Genomic DNA, 19,439 nt, shown 5'->3' with positions numbered 1-19,439 from the left:
GTGGCTTTCTTTTTATGTATTCACTCCAGTCAAGGTCCAAGTCACACGTTGTTCAAATCTTCCGGTGTTCTGGCGCTGATGCTCTGTTTCCTGTGGGAGATATGGATATGAGTGACATGTTCCACTGGTGGAAAGAGCATTTGCAGCACTTGTACTTTTTCATTTCCATTTTCTCCTACTTTAATCATATATTTTACTACACTTCAGAGAAATATCCCACTTTCTACTGCAAAAGATTTATCTAGTGGGGCATCTGACCACGTGGCCATTCAATATTTTGTTCCACAATTCAGATATTTAAGGGTTGTCAATGCTGTAACCTAAAGTGGCCACAGGGAGGCGCTAACCAGACGCAAAATATTGTCAATGAAAGCGTTGAGATATCCTGACTTTCATTCTCTATTATGGTTCAAGCTCCAAAGATTCTACATCCTACAAATCCCCATAATGCAACACAATTAAGCCTATAGAGCTGTTTTGCCTCCTTAAGGGTCCAAATCTTCAATATGTCATGCAGGTTTATTTTTTAGAAAGCCAAGAACCCCAAACTAGCTTCCTAAAAAAAAAATTCACATTTCAAAATGTTTTTTTTTCTAAAAGTTTTCCTAACTCCTTAGCTGTTTTGAAAGTTCAATATAAGTCGAAGTTATTATTGTAAGTTGGAGTAGTAATAGAAGTAGTAGTTGTAGTATCACAACCCAAAAGTTTCCCTAACTCCTTGGGTACCGTAAGAGACGCTGTATAAACCAAGTTATTATTATTATTATAAGCTCCCTCTAGCACCACAGAAGACATGATCCAACAGTTTTCAGAGGCTGAGTAGAATGAACTAAATGTGTAAAACAGGCGCACAGTGCTCCTTTAAATGTCGGTGTTGGTGTAAACCCGTGGAGACTCACCGTAGCTCGTCCAGGCAGACTTTATTCCTGAGCCGCACGTCTTCAGTGATGGGATAGAGGAGTAGGATCATCAAGCCGGTGACGATGAAGGCCACTGGAGCAGCACCAATCAGCAGCTTCAGGGTGTACACGACGGCAGCAGGCTGTTTGCAGGCGCCGGTGTCATAGCCTGCAAACCTACACACACACAAAGAGACCATTTAAAGCCCGGGTTAGAGGAAATCGACATCCAGCCTGTCGTGGCAACACTCAACTCACAAATGAGCAAACGCGACACCCTCTGCACCATGAATTATGCATTGGGTCTGGGCTTAATGCATTTTTGCTATGTATCATGACACGAGTGCAGATATACAGAGCGTCGTGCAGCGTGACAAATAAACAGTGCACGTGTGGCGTTGATGCAGACTCACTCGAGACAGAGGGTGGACACTCCCAGGGAGATGCCTGCAGCAAACTTGGTGAAGAAGACGTAGAAGGAGTAGAAGATGGCTTCGTGGCCTTTGCAGTAGGGGTTGGCCAGTCTGAAGTCATCCACCACATCTGGCAGCATAGACCTGGATTACACACACATGCACAGAAGTGAATTAATTTATGTGCATGTGTCCGGTGTTTTAAAATACTCTGCAGCGTGGTGAGACCTCCCTCACACTTCTACTTCAACCACGTTGCACAACCAGCGGCGACACAAGCAGCTGATGACGTGAGGCCTGCTTATGGCGCTCTGATAAACCCGTGGGCTAAAATTAAAGAAGCTAATAACACGATTAGATGATGAGCAGCGGGCGATACCGCTGGTCTCGGCCCACGGACTGGATAAACAATCAGCCGGTTCCAAAATAAACACGTCCCGGTGGGAGGCCCCTGTAATTTGGGGATTTCAGGCAGATGAGTGAGGAGGAGACTCGGCTGGAAAACACACGTAGAGGAGACGCTGCTTTTACCTTAGGAACTGATTTAGCTCGATGATAGTACAGATGATTTATAGTTGATGCACTTACGCAGCCTCTAATTCTTTAAAGATGACCTCACTTCTGTGACCGGGTTGTGACCTGGGTGAATGCACGGGGGCGGGGGGTTCTCTGGGCAACAACTCACCACTAACAGCATGTTGGGGCACTGTTGTGTTTTGAATGATGATTGAAATCAAAGGGGACTGACATGAGCTGCCGAGCCACAGCGCAGACAAACATGTTGCGGTGCTGAACGCACACAAACAAGATCAAACGTTTAGTTGATTTTGAATTTGTAACGGTTATACGTTGATTTGATTCGAACTGTTAACGTGTATTTAATTGTTACACTGTATTCCTTCTAATGGTTTTCAGTCTTATAGGGGTTTTCCCTGAACCTACACATGACAGATAGCAGGGAGACGCCCTACACGTCCATTACAAGGTCGACAAAGACAGAATCTAAGTGCCAGCAGGAAACGTACAGAGTCTTCATTCTGCCTAGCTTGTAGTCCAAGCCTGAAATAAAAAAACTGGGGCACCCCGGCAAAAAAACCTAGAAACTCTCGATTCATCTGATCTTGCGAGAGACGTTCCAACATGAAGCAAAAGCATATTCATAAGTGATTTGTCAGAATTTGTATCCACTTGATCGCAGCGTGCTCTGAAGTGCTTAGTCTCACCAGGGCAGCAGGAGGGAGGAGGCCACACTGAGTCCAGAGGCCACAGCCACGACGTAGGCCACCACCACGTTAGGGATGAACACCAGCATCAAGGTGAAGGGCATGATCCACTGGAAAGACGGAACACAAAGATGTTTAAATGCCTCATTTCTACTTTTTCATGCATTCAAATGTTATGTCGATTTTGACAACTTTCTGTTTCTTCTATTAACATGATATTTTTCATTTACACCTCCACCCAAGAGGTGTACATTGCTTTTTGTCTGACTGTTTGCAGGATTACGCAAAAACCAAGAACCGATTTTCTTGGAAATTGGTGGAAGGGCCAAGGAAGAAGCATTTCACTTTTGGAGGCTATTCAATCACAGGGGTGTAACCAAGAACCTTTTTTTCAGTGACTTTAACATTCTGAGATAGGTCATTTTCTTTTATTTGTGAGTTTCTCAAGAAATAATGCAGAGATCTCAGGCATGTGAAGAATACTAATATCTATGAACAGCTGAATTTGGTGCAGATATACATGTTTATGCGATTTGTTGAATACCAAATCAAGGATAGCACACTCCCAAATTTGTCCACAAGGTGGCACAAACATCAAAGCGTACTAGTACCTAGGCTACTATGGGAAAACCAAAATAAAAGGTGCACTCACCGTGATACCGCAGAAAGCTGCTGTCTTTTTCCCAAACCTCTGCAGGAACCATTGCCACAGTGGGATGCTTATCACAGCGGAAACCTGGGTAAACACACACATCATCATATGAGACATACTGTACATGACAGTGGACAAAAACTAAACCACAGAAAGATTTTTGCTTCTAGGTTTTATTATAGGACCAAAATAGTCAAACATTCAATCAGTGTGTAACTTATGGATGAAATAACAGTTAAAACTCTAGGGTCCCAATTCCCCACTTTGAGAACCCCATTCTGGAATAATAAAAGAGTAATGCTGAACAGGACTCAAAGTTTACAGGATGACAACAATGAGGACGGTGGGTCCAAATTCTACAATTGATGATAGTGATATTTATTTTATGTTGTTCAGTTTGAGTTACATGTCTCAGTATGTCTACGTAACATGTGTCTGAGGGCTTGTGAGGTGAATCTGTGCCTGCGGCTGCACTCACCAGGATAGTCAGCACGATGTTCTGGAAGTGATCCCTCAGGTCGGCGGCGTAGGTGCAGAAGAGGACGAAGTTGCTCTGAACCAGCTGCAGGGATCAGAGATTAAACGTTCAGATATTCACTCCGCACGCTTGTCTACTCAGCACTGTCGCTGGGCACTCAGCTCGCTGCTCTGAGCGGCAAACTAAGTGACTGGAGAAGCTGCTGACGCTTGCAGTGATTTATTCCACAGATGACAACTGACACCTCCTCTGAGATCAGAGGAAAATATACAAAAAATATATACAGGAACGGACTTGATGCAAATGTACACTTGCCGTGTCTGCCCGCAAAAAAAAAGAATGCACGTGGCCGGCATCACCCTCCAGAGTCCTGGGGCTTTAAAAAAACATGAGCTTTCAGTTAAGTGCTCTTCTACATTGATCAAATCAACATTGAGCGCCAGCCATTCTCTCCTGCATTGTCAGGATCCAGGACCGGCTCTATTTACCGTAATGTTGGGGGTCATGTCTGAGAAGTGCAGCCTAAATAAATTTGCATTTACCTGAATGGCGACGGTGATGAAGAGGAACGCGGCGGTGAGACTGAGGTACGGCCCGTGTCTCATCACCAGGATGAAGCCCTGGAAGAACTGGATCTGCTTCTCTGTCCTCGGGGCGTACGGATCTGAAACATGTGGAATATAGAGCGTGAGCGTGAGCGGCGTATCGGGTGTCATGCAGTGAGAGGAAGGTGGAGGTGGAGGTGGAGATGCCCCTGCATTGCAGTGGAGGCTGTTTGTCCCACTGAGTGTTGACATTTATAGCGTAATAAAGATCGGAGAGTGGCAGGGTTCCAGAAGTAGTACACAGACACTCAGTGTGTTGGAAAGGAAGGCCTACCAAAGATGTAAGGATGATGATATAATACACAACTGTATTTTTTCACAGCTGCATATATACGGTCCTACTAAGAAATACATGTGAATATATACAGTGAAGTGGAGAAACTGACCCTTAACTTAAATATTAACGATATGAAAATCAAGCTGCTATCAGACGTGAAATGGATCGGGAGATTTTCAGCAGTTTGCCTTTCACATACGAAGAATGCAGCAGGAGATTGTTCAGGTCAGACACGTTCACAATCCCAGGATCCATTGCGCTTTGATGGTTAACCGTTTTTTCGAAGAGGTAATGGCGCCGAAAAGCGACAAGACGTCTACTCCTTGAGAATCAGGTTTCAACTCAACTAAAGGGCTAACATTACACAAGTTAAAAAACTAAGGGCCTTAAAACCTTGTCATCATGTCGAAACTTATCGCCAAAAGCATTTGAATCTTGTTGTCTTTCCAAGTTGACATCTTTGTCAGTGTATTCCATGGAGATATTTGTATTCTTTCGATTTCACGTCAATTGTGTGTTAGAGAAGTCATAACGACACATCCACTCACTCGTTGGGAATTTTCATACATTTTATGGCTGTATTCAGATCACTCTGACGTTTACTAGGGAGCTGCAGGACAAGTTCAAGAAAATGTCCTGAGCGTTCTGACTCTAGGGCTTTTCCTTGTCATGGAAACAAAATTCAGGGAATTTCCGGACTTCAGTGCATGTCTGAAAGCATAATATACATTTATATGCCTGTAAATGTCTTAATGTCTCATTTAAAGACCCTGTTCCTATGGAAGTATTGTCGATGTCATGCTATCCATTCAGCTTAAAACCTATAAATACGAATCAAGTTGCAGAGGAAAGTGAATTTCATATGACTTCTTTGGCTTCCATTCAACCGAGGTGTCCAGTCAAAATACAACTTGCAAGTCAGACATAGATTTTAGAATGTTAAAGTTGAAGGATGACCCCAAGCTACAAATTTTATCCCCAACTAAAACTGTTTAAAACCAAAATGTGGAAGGATCAGGAAAAAATCCATAAATATTTGGTGCAGATCCCGATTATACTTTCCTTGTCTTTAACATTAGGAGAGGTAGGACTGTTTGGACGTTTTCACATTTTCCCTGTGAATAATTCATGAATCTTGATGAAAATAATCAAACATATTGAGGGGACTGATATCTATTACTGTGTGTAATTTGGCACGGCTTGATTGGATTTAAGGGGATTATTGGGGCTTGGCAGAGGAGAATTTTCCGGTGATCTAAAAGTAAATAGTTGCAAATCATCCCATTTGAGAAGCTGGGGCTTATTAAAACACTTAAATCATTGATCAACTATGAGAGTTTTACATTTTCTGACAGCCACTTTTGTTCAGACAACACACACACACACACACAGAGAAAGCCTTACCGTCTTTCTCTTTAACTCCCAGGAACATCACCACCGTGCAGATGAGAAACACTCCTCCAATAACACCGGCTGCGATCATGTACATCTCCCTCTGCGGAGAGACAGAACAAACATGCAACCGACATCAATCCATCTGTCCTTACAGAGGCAGCACAGATCTATTCTGAGCCTCTTCCTCAATCTTTAATTCATCCTCTTCCCAAATGCCTGAAAAATTTAAGAGACCCGACAATTTGTCATTTGTCTCATTGCGGAGAAAACTGCCACAGTGGGTGTCAGTTTTTCTTCTGACTGGTGTTTTGTTTTTGTTTTTGTTTTTTGTATCTGTGTATGATTTACTTTCTGTGTTGTTTTTCCACATCGGTTAAAAAGTGTAAACTCACACGCATCACGCAAAACGCAAATACAAACAGGAAGAAAACCCTCAAGTACATCTGCATCCCAAAATACAGCCTTAACCGTTTAAAGCTGAAACACCCCGACAGGAACTGCTCTGCCTTAAACAACCTCTGTTTGTTTGCTGTTTTTTCCATGTGTGGCTCAGCCCTAGCGGCTCATTATTATTTACGCACATCAAACGCTCCCTGCTTCCGAGGGCAGACGCAGACGGTGTGCCACCCTCACCAGCGACCGCGGAGGAATTCGGCGGGTGGCTGGGGAGGGTTTGGCACGGCCGGCGGGTCGCCCCTGATAGGGTTCACCCAAAATCCATCGGAAAAGCACCCATTTCAATCCCAAATAGCTGCGGCGCGACCATAATCCAGGACAGTCTGGACTCTTGGCTCGTTTCATCTTAACATGATAGATTCACAGCAGCAGGGGCCGTGTTTATTTGCAGCTCTGCGAACTGATTTTGTCCTTTCCCTTCCACTCCGTTGCACTCGCCTTGAAAAAAGACTAATATTCCCAGCGTATGGAATATGGGGTGCCTTTCAAATGTGCTGGGTGAAGTATAAATAGACTTAATGAGTTACAGACTGTGGAGACCCCTCAGTGTAATGGGGCCACACTTTGGAGATGTGAGGGAGGAACCCCCTTTGTGGTCTTGTGAGGGGTGCCGGCTCAGGATGTCGGGTTCAGATATCAAACACTGGCGTCTCCTTTTCAAACCTGTGGGTTACTCGGGTTGAAACACGAAGCCCAGTTGGATGTCAGAACCTGCAGACGCTCTATAATGTGGAAATATTTCTCGAAAAATCGTCCTTTTCACACGGGTGTTTAGGAAAAGTGAGCCGCCTTGAGCACACACACGCTCCACGTTAAGTTGACGCTCCCAAAGTTATTTTCAACCCAACTCTGTGGCCTAGTTTGAGCACACCTGGGCTGCATGGCTTGGCACCGTGACACTTACAGCGTGTGACAGGTGGTCCTGCGAGCGCACATGGCTCTTGATGATCTCGGCCCCGCTGCTGTTGCCAAGGTAACCGGCGGAGACGTTGTGAGTCGGGCAGTGCTTCAGCGTGTGAGCGCTGGCCACAATCTGGCCCTGGATGGCGGCGCCCACCAGTGTCCCCAGAACCTCGAACGTCATTCCTGCAATCAAGTGATTAAAGATACAACTATTACAGTGAAGTACGTTTATAACTGCTCAGTAACCTTTGTCTTATTGTAAGATCTTACGGTAGGCAGTGGCTGAGTCTCTCTCCTTCTGTTCTGTACTCAGGAACATGGTGAGAGCGGAGTAAGGCACGTGGAAACACTACAATGGAACAAAGAGACACAGTCGTGGTTTAGATAAAACAAAAAATGAATTAAAGTCTGAAACAGCAGCTGGAAAAGTCATCATTTGTGGAACAGATTGCTTTGAAACTCTGAACAAGCATTCTTGGTCCCCAGAGGATGAATCCTAATGATGCTGGGGCTACACTGTGATTGCATGGATTGCCATGAATGTCATAAGCCATTAAGTCCAAATTCCTTTTTTGTGATAGCAGGCTATCGTGTGAAATGAGGATGATGAACACAACTGTGTCTGAAGACGACATGAAAGCTCCACGAAAATAAAGGCAAATCCTCTTCCTCCCCTCCTGGGGGCTGGCTGCAGTATAAATCATAGACCCTGCCTCCCCCATGTTAGTGGACGGGACCAAAACAAATAATTCCTACAGCCTACATGTAAAACGAATCTTTCTTAAAGAGGGTTTCGATATTTTAGACAGTTCTTACCACAAGTTATTGGAAGATATTGGAACCCATATTGAGGATATTTCGGATTCATTTTTGTACAAACAGAGGAAGTGGGGACACGTCGTCCAGTTGGACTTTCAGCCTTGTTAGCATTTTACATTTGACTCACAATAAGATGGGAGCACCCCAGATATCTTTAGCCGTCTTTTATCTACGTGATCCCGTGAAAAAAGCCGATGCACAATATTCTCTCCGCCGACTATATATACTAAACGCAATCTCTGCAGTTTCCATGTTGGCGAACCTCAGATCTGTTTTCTCCTTCCTCACCACCTCTCCCAGAGAATAGGCGAACAAACCCAGCTCTACTTCACTTTGTAATTTACACAAGGGCTCAGTCAGCACTGCGGCCAAACTAGCATGCGATGAAAATAAATGCGGCCGTGAATTTTTTTCTTTTTCAGCCCTCTGCTTCTCATACAGCGTGTCATTTACGGGGCCTTTCCTGGATGCAAACATTTATTGAGTTGCGCGGGAATAGATATCCCATCCCGAAGGCTAGTGACAACTGATTCATTTGATGGAAACCCATTATCCGTTGATTGCATGAGCGGTCGACATATTGCACTCTAACCTCTTGTTTACTGACTGCGACCCTCTGAATGACGACAGCTGGCCGTTCCCAGCAAACGCCACACAAACACCAGATCCAGAGACAATGAAGGGGAGGCTAAAAGTGGTAACCAGCATTTACCCAGCGAGAGGTTTCCTGGCAGGACTGACCATATACTTATCAAGTAGTTAGAATGACATGCCATTACAGCTCGCCACAGTGCGGCCGCGGCGGTCTACACGCTCAGCAGCACATGTTATACGGGTTACCCCAGAGCGGAGATGTTCCACAATAACAAAAGGCAACCTAAATAACTACACTTCCACTTTGAGGTGAGGTATCCGGGCTCTAATCTGCTGCTCGTCTCACAAATCAAACTGTGAATCTCCCCGGGAGCTGTCGGCGGCTGGCGTGAAGATGACGGCAATCATCTTCTCTTTAAACTTTGTTGCGTTTTATCTGTACGGTTTGTAACGTGCCATCTCCGGTATCAACCCGAGCTTTTATCTAGGTTTCACACTTGACATCCCGCTGAGCAGTATGAAGCACAACGCGCCAATGTGGATTTTTTTCCTGAAATACACAGAGATTCTGAAAGAGCATGCATGCAACACTTACAGTGATGAGAGTTTGGTAGAGGCAGTAGAAGCCCAGGTACCAGATGAACTTGCCGCCGATGAAAGGAGGAACGAACCAGAGGTAGAAGTAGGAGACCACCAGGAACGGAGTGCAACCCACCATCCTGCAGAACACAGACACAAACTTGTGCAAATTAGTGCAAAAGCAACAACAAGTTTTATATATTTTTTGGCCTACATTTTTCTCGCCCTGAAGAATGACAATTATCTGACTATGTTTTATGCCTTTGTGCTCCATAAAAGCAGCCGCTGTCAGCACTACAAGCCGTCAGAAAATGCATGACAGTGGCTGTGTTATGTAATTTTCAAAGCGGCGTTAAAATCAGGCCATATTTCATGCAGATTACAGTGGGACTAAGCTGACTGCTCAATGATTATGTTGTCGTCAGTCTGGCAGGAATCTGTCCTGGGAGGGACACGCAAGCAAGGGAACTACCACAATCTTCTAAAACCCATATATATCATCCCTCGCACACACACGCACATATAAATATGCAGTACACACTCAGGCAAAGGCAGCATGAAGCAATTCTGCTGTGTTGTGTTTTTCTCAGGACTTGGGGGCGATACAATCCACGGGCCATGTATAATTCATAAGTAAACAACTGGTGTGTGTCATTATGGTTAAGGCGAACAGCTGTGTGTTTTAAAAAGGAAGAGGAAGAGGGCAGACGATGGACGGTCAACAGTACGAGACATGTGCAAACACCAGTACATCATCCGACCTCTCCTCCCTTTCTTTCATTTGTAATCTGGACTAAAGGCCAGTACCACCAAAACATCTACTGATCAAATAAAGGGGAGTGGTGGAATTTAGGCGACTGTGACAAAACCTGCCTAGGCTCTGACCTCTGACCTCCTCGGCACTGTGAACTATGAAGAGAGAAAGCGGGAGAAAAAGGGAGAGAGAGGCCAGTGACGGTCATTTCTAGCATGGTCCAGCCTGCCCCAGCCTCCCTCTCCTCCTGATTGTTTGCTTTAACAAAGGCGGGCGGCCAGCGCTGGTGCTGCAGTATTGACCGCTCGGTCATGTTGAGCAATGAAAGGGCCCCGGGGTCCGCACGGGTGAATGGGACAGTTTAGAATGTTCCTGCAAGATGACTGTGCTCGGGGAAGGGGGGGGGGGGGGGGGGGGGGGGCACACACGCTAAAAAACTGTGTCTGACTTTCTCACCCGTGCAGGGACGCATTAACGCACATTCACACTCATCAGTTATCTGGACAGTCTTAATTAAGACGGAGGAGGTTTGTAGGAGGCTGACACTTATAATAGTTTCCTCACTGACTCGTCCGGGACACCTAGAGCAGGCTAATTAGAGGATGTGCAGTGGAACAGAGAGGATTTAGAAGAGGTCTGATAGCGGAGAGTGTGTTCCCTTGGATGATTTGGGGTTTTGTAGGATTCATTTACCCCAGAAATAATAAGTAACTAACGACTTTCACTCAAATACTATATAGGTCCTATTTATCTAGGCTATTAGCAGCTTCATTATACAGCTTCCCAAATTGAAGGAGCATGAGCCACAATCAATGCAATTAAACCAGAGATATGGTCCTTTTATATTACACACTTTCTTAATTCCTTGTCAAAACCTGCTGCCTTCATCATTACCCACAATGCTACATCTATCTCCTGATTCCAGAAATCTCTCTCTCTGAATGTGGCTCGCACATCACAAGAACCCTTCATTTTATCGGCTTTACACTTGGCATGTGTATAGCTAAGAGTTCAAGAAGCTCAGCGACGAATTCAATGCTATTTGGATTTGTGATGAATAACGTTTTAATCAAATTGGAACAAAGAGCTGACTAGACTGATTCTCCAGTTCGGGGTTGTGCGTACTGAGCCAAGCTTCATTGGACTTTGAATAAACAGGTGAAGATCCATGTGCAGCAGCAGGGACACAGCTTCAGGGTCCTGCAGTCTGTGTTTACTTCTCACAGCTAGATATACAGTTTCAGGAAGAAAACTGCAACCAGCATCACCACAGACCAAGCAAACAGGCAGGTTTTAAATGGGCACTGCTTTAGTTATCCAAAATGCAATAGGATTTTTACAACTTAAGACCTATAAACAAACTTTGATTTGTAAATTCAGGGCATTTCCCCTCTAAGATTTTAAATTGGAAATACATAAAATACATGGGATAAACTCTATCGTTTAAATTTCAAGTATTTTTGGTTGCTGCTCCCTCAAAGAAGAATACAGTGTCTGAGTCTGAGTGGGGCCCCTGTTTGTAGTTTTTAGACGTCTGACTTGTCAGCACCGGAGAGCGATTCTCCCTCCAAAATTCTCAGATGGTAATCGTTTAAATAACTGTTCGACACCCAAAGCCAATATTACAGAAATATTTTCCAGAAAGTGAAAACAGATTTGCGCAGCTCAGCATTATTTGTATTTTTCCTTTATTTTTCCTTTTCTCATTAATCATCTCACGACCCACCAGATTTACTTTGAGACCCTTTGAGAGGGGAGGCTGACTCCTCAGCTGGGAACCATTTGATCAAACTAACCAAGCAAAGTGGTGAGAGGCGGCTGCATATGCATTAAATCACTGTGCACTGATGCATTTATTCATCTAATAATTATTTATTCATCTTTGTAATATAGTGTATAATAATACCAGTCCCAGGTATTATAGTTTTTTGTTTTACTGATCATACTTCTTTACTTAAGTGGACTTCAAGATTTTTTTCACTACTGTATTCATACTTTTACTTATAAATAAAGAAGTACTTCTTCCACCAATAATATTCTCTTACTGTCACATAGTCTTTCACTTATAGACTCAATTTTGTGTTTTCTCACGGTTCTACTTGCTTCTGGGAGGATGCTCGACTAGGATCGCATAATAATAAACATCTCAACACCCGCGGGGACATGTTGGTCCAAATGACTTCATCCTAAAGAGATCAGGCGAAGATACAAATCGCTTTACGTCTCGCCGTGGATTGGGACAGACAGACGAGGAAAAGGACTTCCTGCTGGACGGGCAGAGGGGACTTTCCAAAGGGGCAGAAAACAACACACACACACACACACACACACACACACACACACACACACACACACACACACAGGCACAAACACACACATACACACATACCTACAGCTGCCCAAAGGTAATCAAAGCTGATTTAACAGCCATCAGCATAAGCCTGCTACCGAGCGTGACCGGCCACAGTGGACCTGTCCCCCTCCAACACTGTCAGCTGGTGAGTAATCTATGGTTTATAATGCAGTAGGCATTAGGCAGTGTAATTACAGTAAATGCCAGGCTAGTGTGTTCATAATATACTGCACAAACACAATTAATACACATATAGCCGATTAAACCTGGAAAATGGAAAATGTGATCATGGATTCATATAATCCCTTAGTAGAGACACAAACAATGTGTCTGAATTCAATGCTGCATCCTTTGCAGTCTGCATATGAAGCCCGATTGTGTCACAGCATGACTCGGCTGCCCTATTTCGGAGGCTCATTCAAATGCTTCCTTCCATCGCAGAGAAACAAAGGCTCCCCAGGTGGATCATTCCCGGCCCAACCTATCCCAGGATTCATTTTGCTTCGGTGGCAATGAGTTCACGACGCCGGCAAGCGACAAGACGCCAAGACTGAGTATCAAGCTTCAACTTAACCTAACAGCTAACAGCTAACATTTAGACTTGGCCTTCACAGTCTATGTGGCCCAAATTGATGGATGCAGACCCTGACTTGAGACATAGTTAAAGTTAACTCGCTCTTAAAGGTCATGAAACACAGGGAACCATCTTTCAAACAAAGACAAGCTGAATGATGTGAGGTTAGACAAACGTGATGATATGTCACGCAACAGCTCAGCAGAAGGAGATTTTTGAATGAACTTCCATGGCTGCAGAGTTGTTGTCAGGGCATCAACCGCCAAAAAATAACAGCCCACACCCTTGAAGTATGGCTAACTCATCAGTGGGAGCGCCAGGAGCAGTGTAATTAAAGCACAATGGCTGTTTATGCAGCTCAATCCTCAGGTGAGGGGCCTGAGAATAATCATTAAAAAGACATTTGAATCTGGAGCACGAGGCTTGTTTTTATTTAGATCTCACGCAAACATTAGCGGCCACTGTTGTGTCTGAGAAAACCAAGACGTGTGTCACAATCTGCCAACAAATTATAGAGCTTGATGCAAGGTCAGCTGAACGTCAACAGCAGCAGCACTTTGCCGTGGGGGGAAATTTAGCCTAAGATTATTTTCTTTAAGAAAAGGAACTAAAACATGCATATCTAACATATTCACATAACTTTAGATTAGATCAACACCCTAAAATGGTAAATCAACTGTATTTATTTAGCATTTCTTTCGTCTTATCCACCACTCTAAGCCCTTTACACTACAGTCCATATTCATACTGTCTATTACGCACCTTCACACACTGCAGTTCAGTATCTTGCCTAAACACACTTATGCATGGGGAGCTGGGGATCAGACCACCGACCCTCTACTTAGTGTACAGCTCGTTCTACTACCTGAGCCACAGAACTTGCTTCCTGTATTTTCATTATGTAAGGTAATTGTTATTTATGCATTAGAGCTCAGCAATATCATTTTGTGAATTAATTCAGACTTTAATCATTTTCTTTTGTGCCAATAACCTGACAGCAGCAGGGGCCATTCCCGGTAATGACAATATTATTATATTATTACTATTACAGTATGTGAGTGCATTAAGATGTTTTAATCAGATTTTTTCAGAACTGTGTAACCAGACATTTGAAAAAAAAATGAACATGAGAAACAGCAGTATTGGAGAAACATATGTGTCGTATTTGTAGTGTGAGACGTGACCTCACCAAGGCATGAGTCTGCCAATCTTGGTCCATCTGCTCTTTGTAATGAAAAACCCAACGATGGGGTCAGTCACAGCGCCCCAGGCTTTACCAATGAACAACACCATAGAGGCCTGGAAGGCGGTGATCTGTAGAGCAGAACAAGGACAGATTGGAGTTTACAGCACTTGAAGGCATAAAACTACAAAACCCATTTGTTCGTTTATGAGATCCACAACCGCTTTCATAAATACTCTCCTCCTCTTTGTCCCCTAGAAACCTTACCTGAGCGACATCGAGCAGGTAGATTTGCAGGAAGAAGGCAGTGGCGCTGCCAGCCACCTCCTTGGGCGCACCTCCGATGGCGAAACACAGCTTACTGCATAATGTCAATTTCTGGCTCAAGTCGGTCTGCGGGAAGAAAGGTGACAAGGGAGAAGAAAAATACTTAGTAAGATGGTCCTTGTGGGTCAGGATGCTAATGAGCACATTAACTTTTCTGCACTGCAAGCGTTCTTATGATAACTCTCCTTCCAGGTGCGATAGGGAATGTGGGAAATAAAAGATGCCTAACACTGAGAAAAGCACAATAACTGCTTACTTATATAAAATAGTTATATAGGTACTGTATTAAACTTAACATAAGGTTACTGCCTCCAAAATGTAATGCATTTTTGGACACAAATTGTTTGCAAGTCACACATTCATGAAGTAACGATAGTTCAAGGCTACAGCCAATAATGTAATTGAATAATAGTTTTAGATCATTAGAGGTACGTATTATTCACATATTTCATCAGACTCATTTCTGGAAAAAGAAAAGTGATTTAAATAAAGACTGTGTGATTTTCTTGGAAATAAGCATCGATGATTCAGTCTTAACACAGTGAAATGTAACTTTTTTTCACACAATAAACATGTTAGCAGATTTTAACCTGAAACCCTTATAATCCGGCCATCCGAACTTCCTTTTTTTTAAAATATCAGTTTCCTTCCACGAAAATGTTTTATATTCTTTCCTTATTTGGCAAAAACCAGGAACACGTACGGTAAAAACCTCTCCCCCGGACACGCCATTAGGGAAGTAGGTGTGTCTTGGAATGAATTAAGTCATGAAAGCAGGCTTGTGACTCACAGATAGTGAATCCGGTGGTCATTCATAATCGGAATTCTTTCACATTCTACCTCGGGTGCTCAAAATAGCATTCTGTCTCCATCACCCTGTCATTCAGTGATTCAGTGGAATGATGTACAGTGGGTGGAAGGTGTGTTCACTGTGATGCATCCGTTTTCTCATGAATTCCCCTACTTGAAAATGGTGCAAATTGAGCGGTGTGTGTGTGTGTGTGTGTGTGTGTGTGTGTGTGTGTGTGTGTGTGTGTGTGTGTGTGTGTGTGTGATCAGAAGGAGACCCCCTGGCTGTTTGCGTTGTGGTCTATCTCTGCAGACACTGAGGCTGATGGAGGAGCCCAGGAAACCCACCAAGTCATCCACAGCTCAGTTTCCTCTCTGCTAAAACCATCAGGCCTGTGTGTGTGTGTGTGTTTGTGTTTGTGTGTGTGTGTGTGTCTAGCGAGAGGAGCCGGCTTTCATCTTCACACATGAATAAGACAAGACACCACAGTCTCGGGAGCCCGATATTTACGACCGTCTCCGAGGCTGTGCACACATATCAACCTTTGGCTGTTCCTCTCTTCTGTGTACAACCTTTGGTGTCAGACACGCACACACACACACACACACACACAGAAAACAGTGTCACTCCACATCCAGTGGCCCAGGCTATGGCCCGCAGCTGCTCCCCTCTGAGCTTTATGAAAGAAGGAAATCACCAAAGTAACCACAGCCGTGATCGGCACACTGTTATTATCTGGCTCACGTTTTCTCTTCCTCTTTTTTTTTTTGCCCCATCAAAACACAGAGGGGTTCGCGAACGACAATTACCAGGAGGGAGGTGTGTAATTATTCAATCTCGAGACAAGCGGGTCAGAGGTAAGTAAAGGCTGTGCGGCGGTCCCGACTTCAAAACTCTCTCTTCTCCCACTCTCACTGCAATTACAGCTAATTGGAGAGAGAAAAAAATCAAAGTCTCTGGCGTCTGGAGAATGCTGCTTAACTGATGATGTGCAAAAATACTCTGTGCACCCAGCACTGCTCCGTCTCTCTCTCTCTCTCTCTCTTTCACTCTAAACACTTGTTCTTTTCCCTCCAAACTCTTACTGTCAAGCTTTCATTACTGAGTTCTTATCATCAAAGAGGATAAACAGGATATCCCGTCAACTGTTGTCTGGACGCAGCAACAAAACCTCATGCACACATGCTCATGGAGACACCGGCTCAAAGTGAAGGGAGCATCTGCGGAGCTCGGACCGTCAACAAGCAAGGGAGCAAGGGGACAAGGACAGATAAGACTAATCTCCAAAGTTAATGAATCCTTAACTGCTCGGGGGAAAACAATTTAAAGTGCCTGAACTGCACCGCAACCTAAATCAGGATTGAGGATAATTCTACTACAAAGAAAGAAGGAGGGGATCAAAAATAAAAAGATCCCGAGCCAGCTTAGTTATATTCTGCAAATAAAATGCACACACTCGTCGCATGCCTACGTTAAGCTGGTCAAATGGATCCATAAAGCAGTTTAAAATGTTGATTTGGTTTTCAAGGTCATAACACACATTCTGGACATGGGAGTGAAAGCCGCTGGTTCTGTCCCCGTCACTGCAGATTAGGGATTACGGAGTATGAGAGGTGAAATATGTCAACGATGGCAACAGGCCGCTAACATGTCAACAGACGCCCGGGGACACTGGCTAAACTCCAAAGGAATCAATTCAAAATCTGAAATGGACAGAATTTGTGACCAGTAGTTTATTCATTCTTTTTAAAATGCCCCATACATGCACAGACTTTCTTTAAATTCTATGTTTGTGATGGACTGGGAGGCTCTTCGCATGAGCTGTGACAGTTTACTCGTTACTGAATAAGGATCCATCATTCTGTCTCATTCACAAAGAGAGCAACGTCTTTCATGTATCATGTTCGCCTCAGGCATCTTTAGTAGATATGTATCATACATAAAACTTTGGCATTTCTTCCATGTTCTAGTCCTTCAGATAAATTATTCAATGAAATTCACACATCCCCAGTGGATTTAGCAGAATAAACTATAAAATATGTGATTTATTAAGTTGAGTCAATTTGAAATTTCTAATTTTCTTGTTCACATTAAACTGTGTCATTTTTTTTTAAAGAAACATCCATCCAGTATAAATACCGATCCTTTGATACCGGTCCACATCTATAACACTCCATTATTACTCCAGGGCATCACAGGGCCACAGAGAAACACAACCATTCATCCTCATATTCACAGTGGCCGATTTAAAGTCTTGGATTAACCTAACCCCAATCTGCATGTTTTTGGACTGTGGGAGGAAACCAGAGTACCAGGGAAAAATACACACACACACGGGGTGAATATGCAAACCCCAAATAGGAAAACTCAGACTGAGTTGGGATTCAAACCGGGAACCTTCTCGCTGTGAGGCGGCAATGCCAAGCATTTTACAGAAACATTATTTTCACTATTAGTATATTGTCTCAAATGAATGACTTAAAAAAAAAATCTAACATGCAGTATTTATGTTTATTTAATGTATTATTTAGAGGAAGTTAAACATAGATCTGCCTCCGTATTTGCATGCACATCATCCACCTCAGTTTAGAAGAGTCACTGTAACACAGGCACGCACACACAACACTGCATATCAGACTGGTTTTGGCAGAGACCAGACAGTGGCCGAACTGGTTGGATCATGTGTGGCATTGCCATTTAATGGGCACCCATGAGTCGCTGCATGTATCGAAACAGATAGAGTGAGTAACAGCCGTGGCATGGAATTACAAGAAGCACCGTCTGCATCAGGCGGTATCTGCCTCCCTAATGGGACAGCACTGCATCTGCCTAGTTTTAACAGTGTGTGCATGTGAGCAGCATCAGTGTGAGGACACACACACACACATCCACACACTCTTCCACAGGAGCAATGCCAGCTTTGCAGACTTATCACACACAGTAATGACATAATGCGGGAGGCATTCAGCGAAATGACATAAGACGAGGCAAAACTAAAAAACTGACACGCAAGTCACCTCAGTCTACTTGTGTTTAGCCAAATTTGAGTGTTATTCCTTTCTCCTCTCTCGCTTCCTGTTGTGCCCTTGATTACAACTGTATCATCACCAACGTCCGTGCATAAAGACAAAAGACAGCAATCACCATCAGGCAGGTCACATCCCATCAGTGGGAAGAACCTCTCTCAAATGAAAACTATCAACTTCCAGCCATTGAAACCACAATCCCGGGGATTAGAGTTCACAGGAAAACAATGCAGCTGATTAATCACAGCCAGATAAGCAACTCGAGAAATCACACTTTCCATCTCTTTTCTTCTTCTCTCTCTCTACATCCAATCATGTCAAGTTGCTCACAGACAAACTCAACTGTAGAAGCGTGAGATTCTCCCACTACACAGCCAAGCATAGCAGGCATGTGGGGAGAAATAATACCAATACGTGAGATGACAACCTGTAGAATAACAGAAGAGCAGCATCCAAACAGGTGATCTTACCTGCTGAGGTGTTTTGGGGAACAGCGGCTCAGTGGGCTTGGTGAGCTTCCCCACAGAGCCTTGCACTCCCCTCTCCCCTCGGGTCATGGCTGAGAGACTATGCGTGAGGCGGCAGCCGTACTTCTGAGGCTGCGTGTGTAACGACGTGCTGAAGTGTGTGTGACTGTGACTCCTCGTGTGTGCGACGGAGCGAGGAGCCTGCCACTGGGTGGTGTAGGTCGGAGACTGGAACTGGATGTGGCTCTGACTGCGGGTGTGCTGGGTGTGAGTGACGGCTCCGTGGGCTGGGAGCTCCTCCTGCTCCTCTGTGACAACTCTGCCGCTTTCTGCCGCCATTCACATGCTGTTGTGGTCTGGAATGAGGCCAGGAGGGAAGGGCACAGTCAGACTCACACGTATGCAAAGGACACACACACACATATATGTATATGTTGCACACACACACACGCATGCTCTCAATAACAAGCATGTGCTGCAACATACAAGCACAAGAATGCAGGCACATAAACACACACACGTATGAGCACAGACAAAGACCTGCTCTTTAGAAAACAAATGAATGTACAGAGCACAGATGAATACAGAGGAAAGCACCAAGAAATCACACACACACACACACACACACACACACACACACACACACACACACACACACACACACAAACAAAC

At 44.1% G+C, this 19,439-nt stretch overlaps 1 protein-coding gene across 1 annotated transcript; it reads right to left on the bottom strand.

Moving 5' to 3' along the window:
- Positions 1–23: 23 nt before the first annotated feature.
- mfsd2b (MFSD2 lysolipid transporter B, sphingolipid) lies at positions 24–19,106 on the bottom strand. The gene is made up of 14 exons (XM_061091809.1): positions 18,771–19,106; positions 14,425–14,550; positions 14,164–14,288; positions 9,310–9,433; positions 7,572–7,650; positions 7,303–7,484; positions 5,952–6,042; positions 4,208–4,329; positions 3,666–3,749; positions 3,188–3,271; positions 2,536–2,645; positions 1,313–1,456; positions 900–1,076; positions 24–90 (listed from the first exon to the last, which is right to left on the bottom strand). Exons 1-14 carry the CDS (start codon positions 19,104–19,106, stop codon positions 42–44), a joined length of 1,833 nt encoding a protein of 610 aa, XP_060947792.1. The 3' UTR covers positions 24–41.
- Between the last annotated feature and the right edge of the window lie 333 nt (positions 19,107–19,439).

This window comes from Limanda limanda, chromosome 18, assembly GCF_963576545.1.
Source record: "Limanda limanda chromosome 18, fLimLim1.1, whole genome shotgun sequence".
NCBI lineage: Eukaryota > Metazoa > Chordata > Actinopteri > Pleuronectiformes > Pleuronectidae > Limanda > Limanda limanda.
This window is presented reverse-complemented; position numbering and strand designations above follow the sequence as displayed.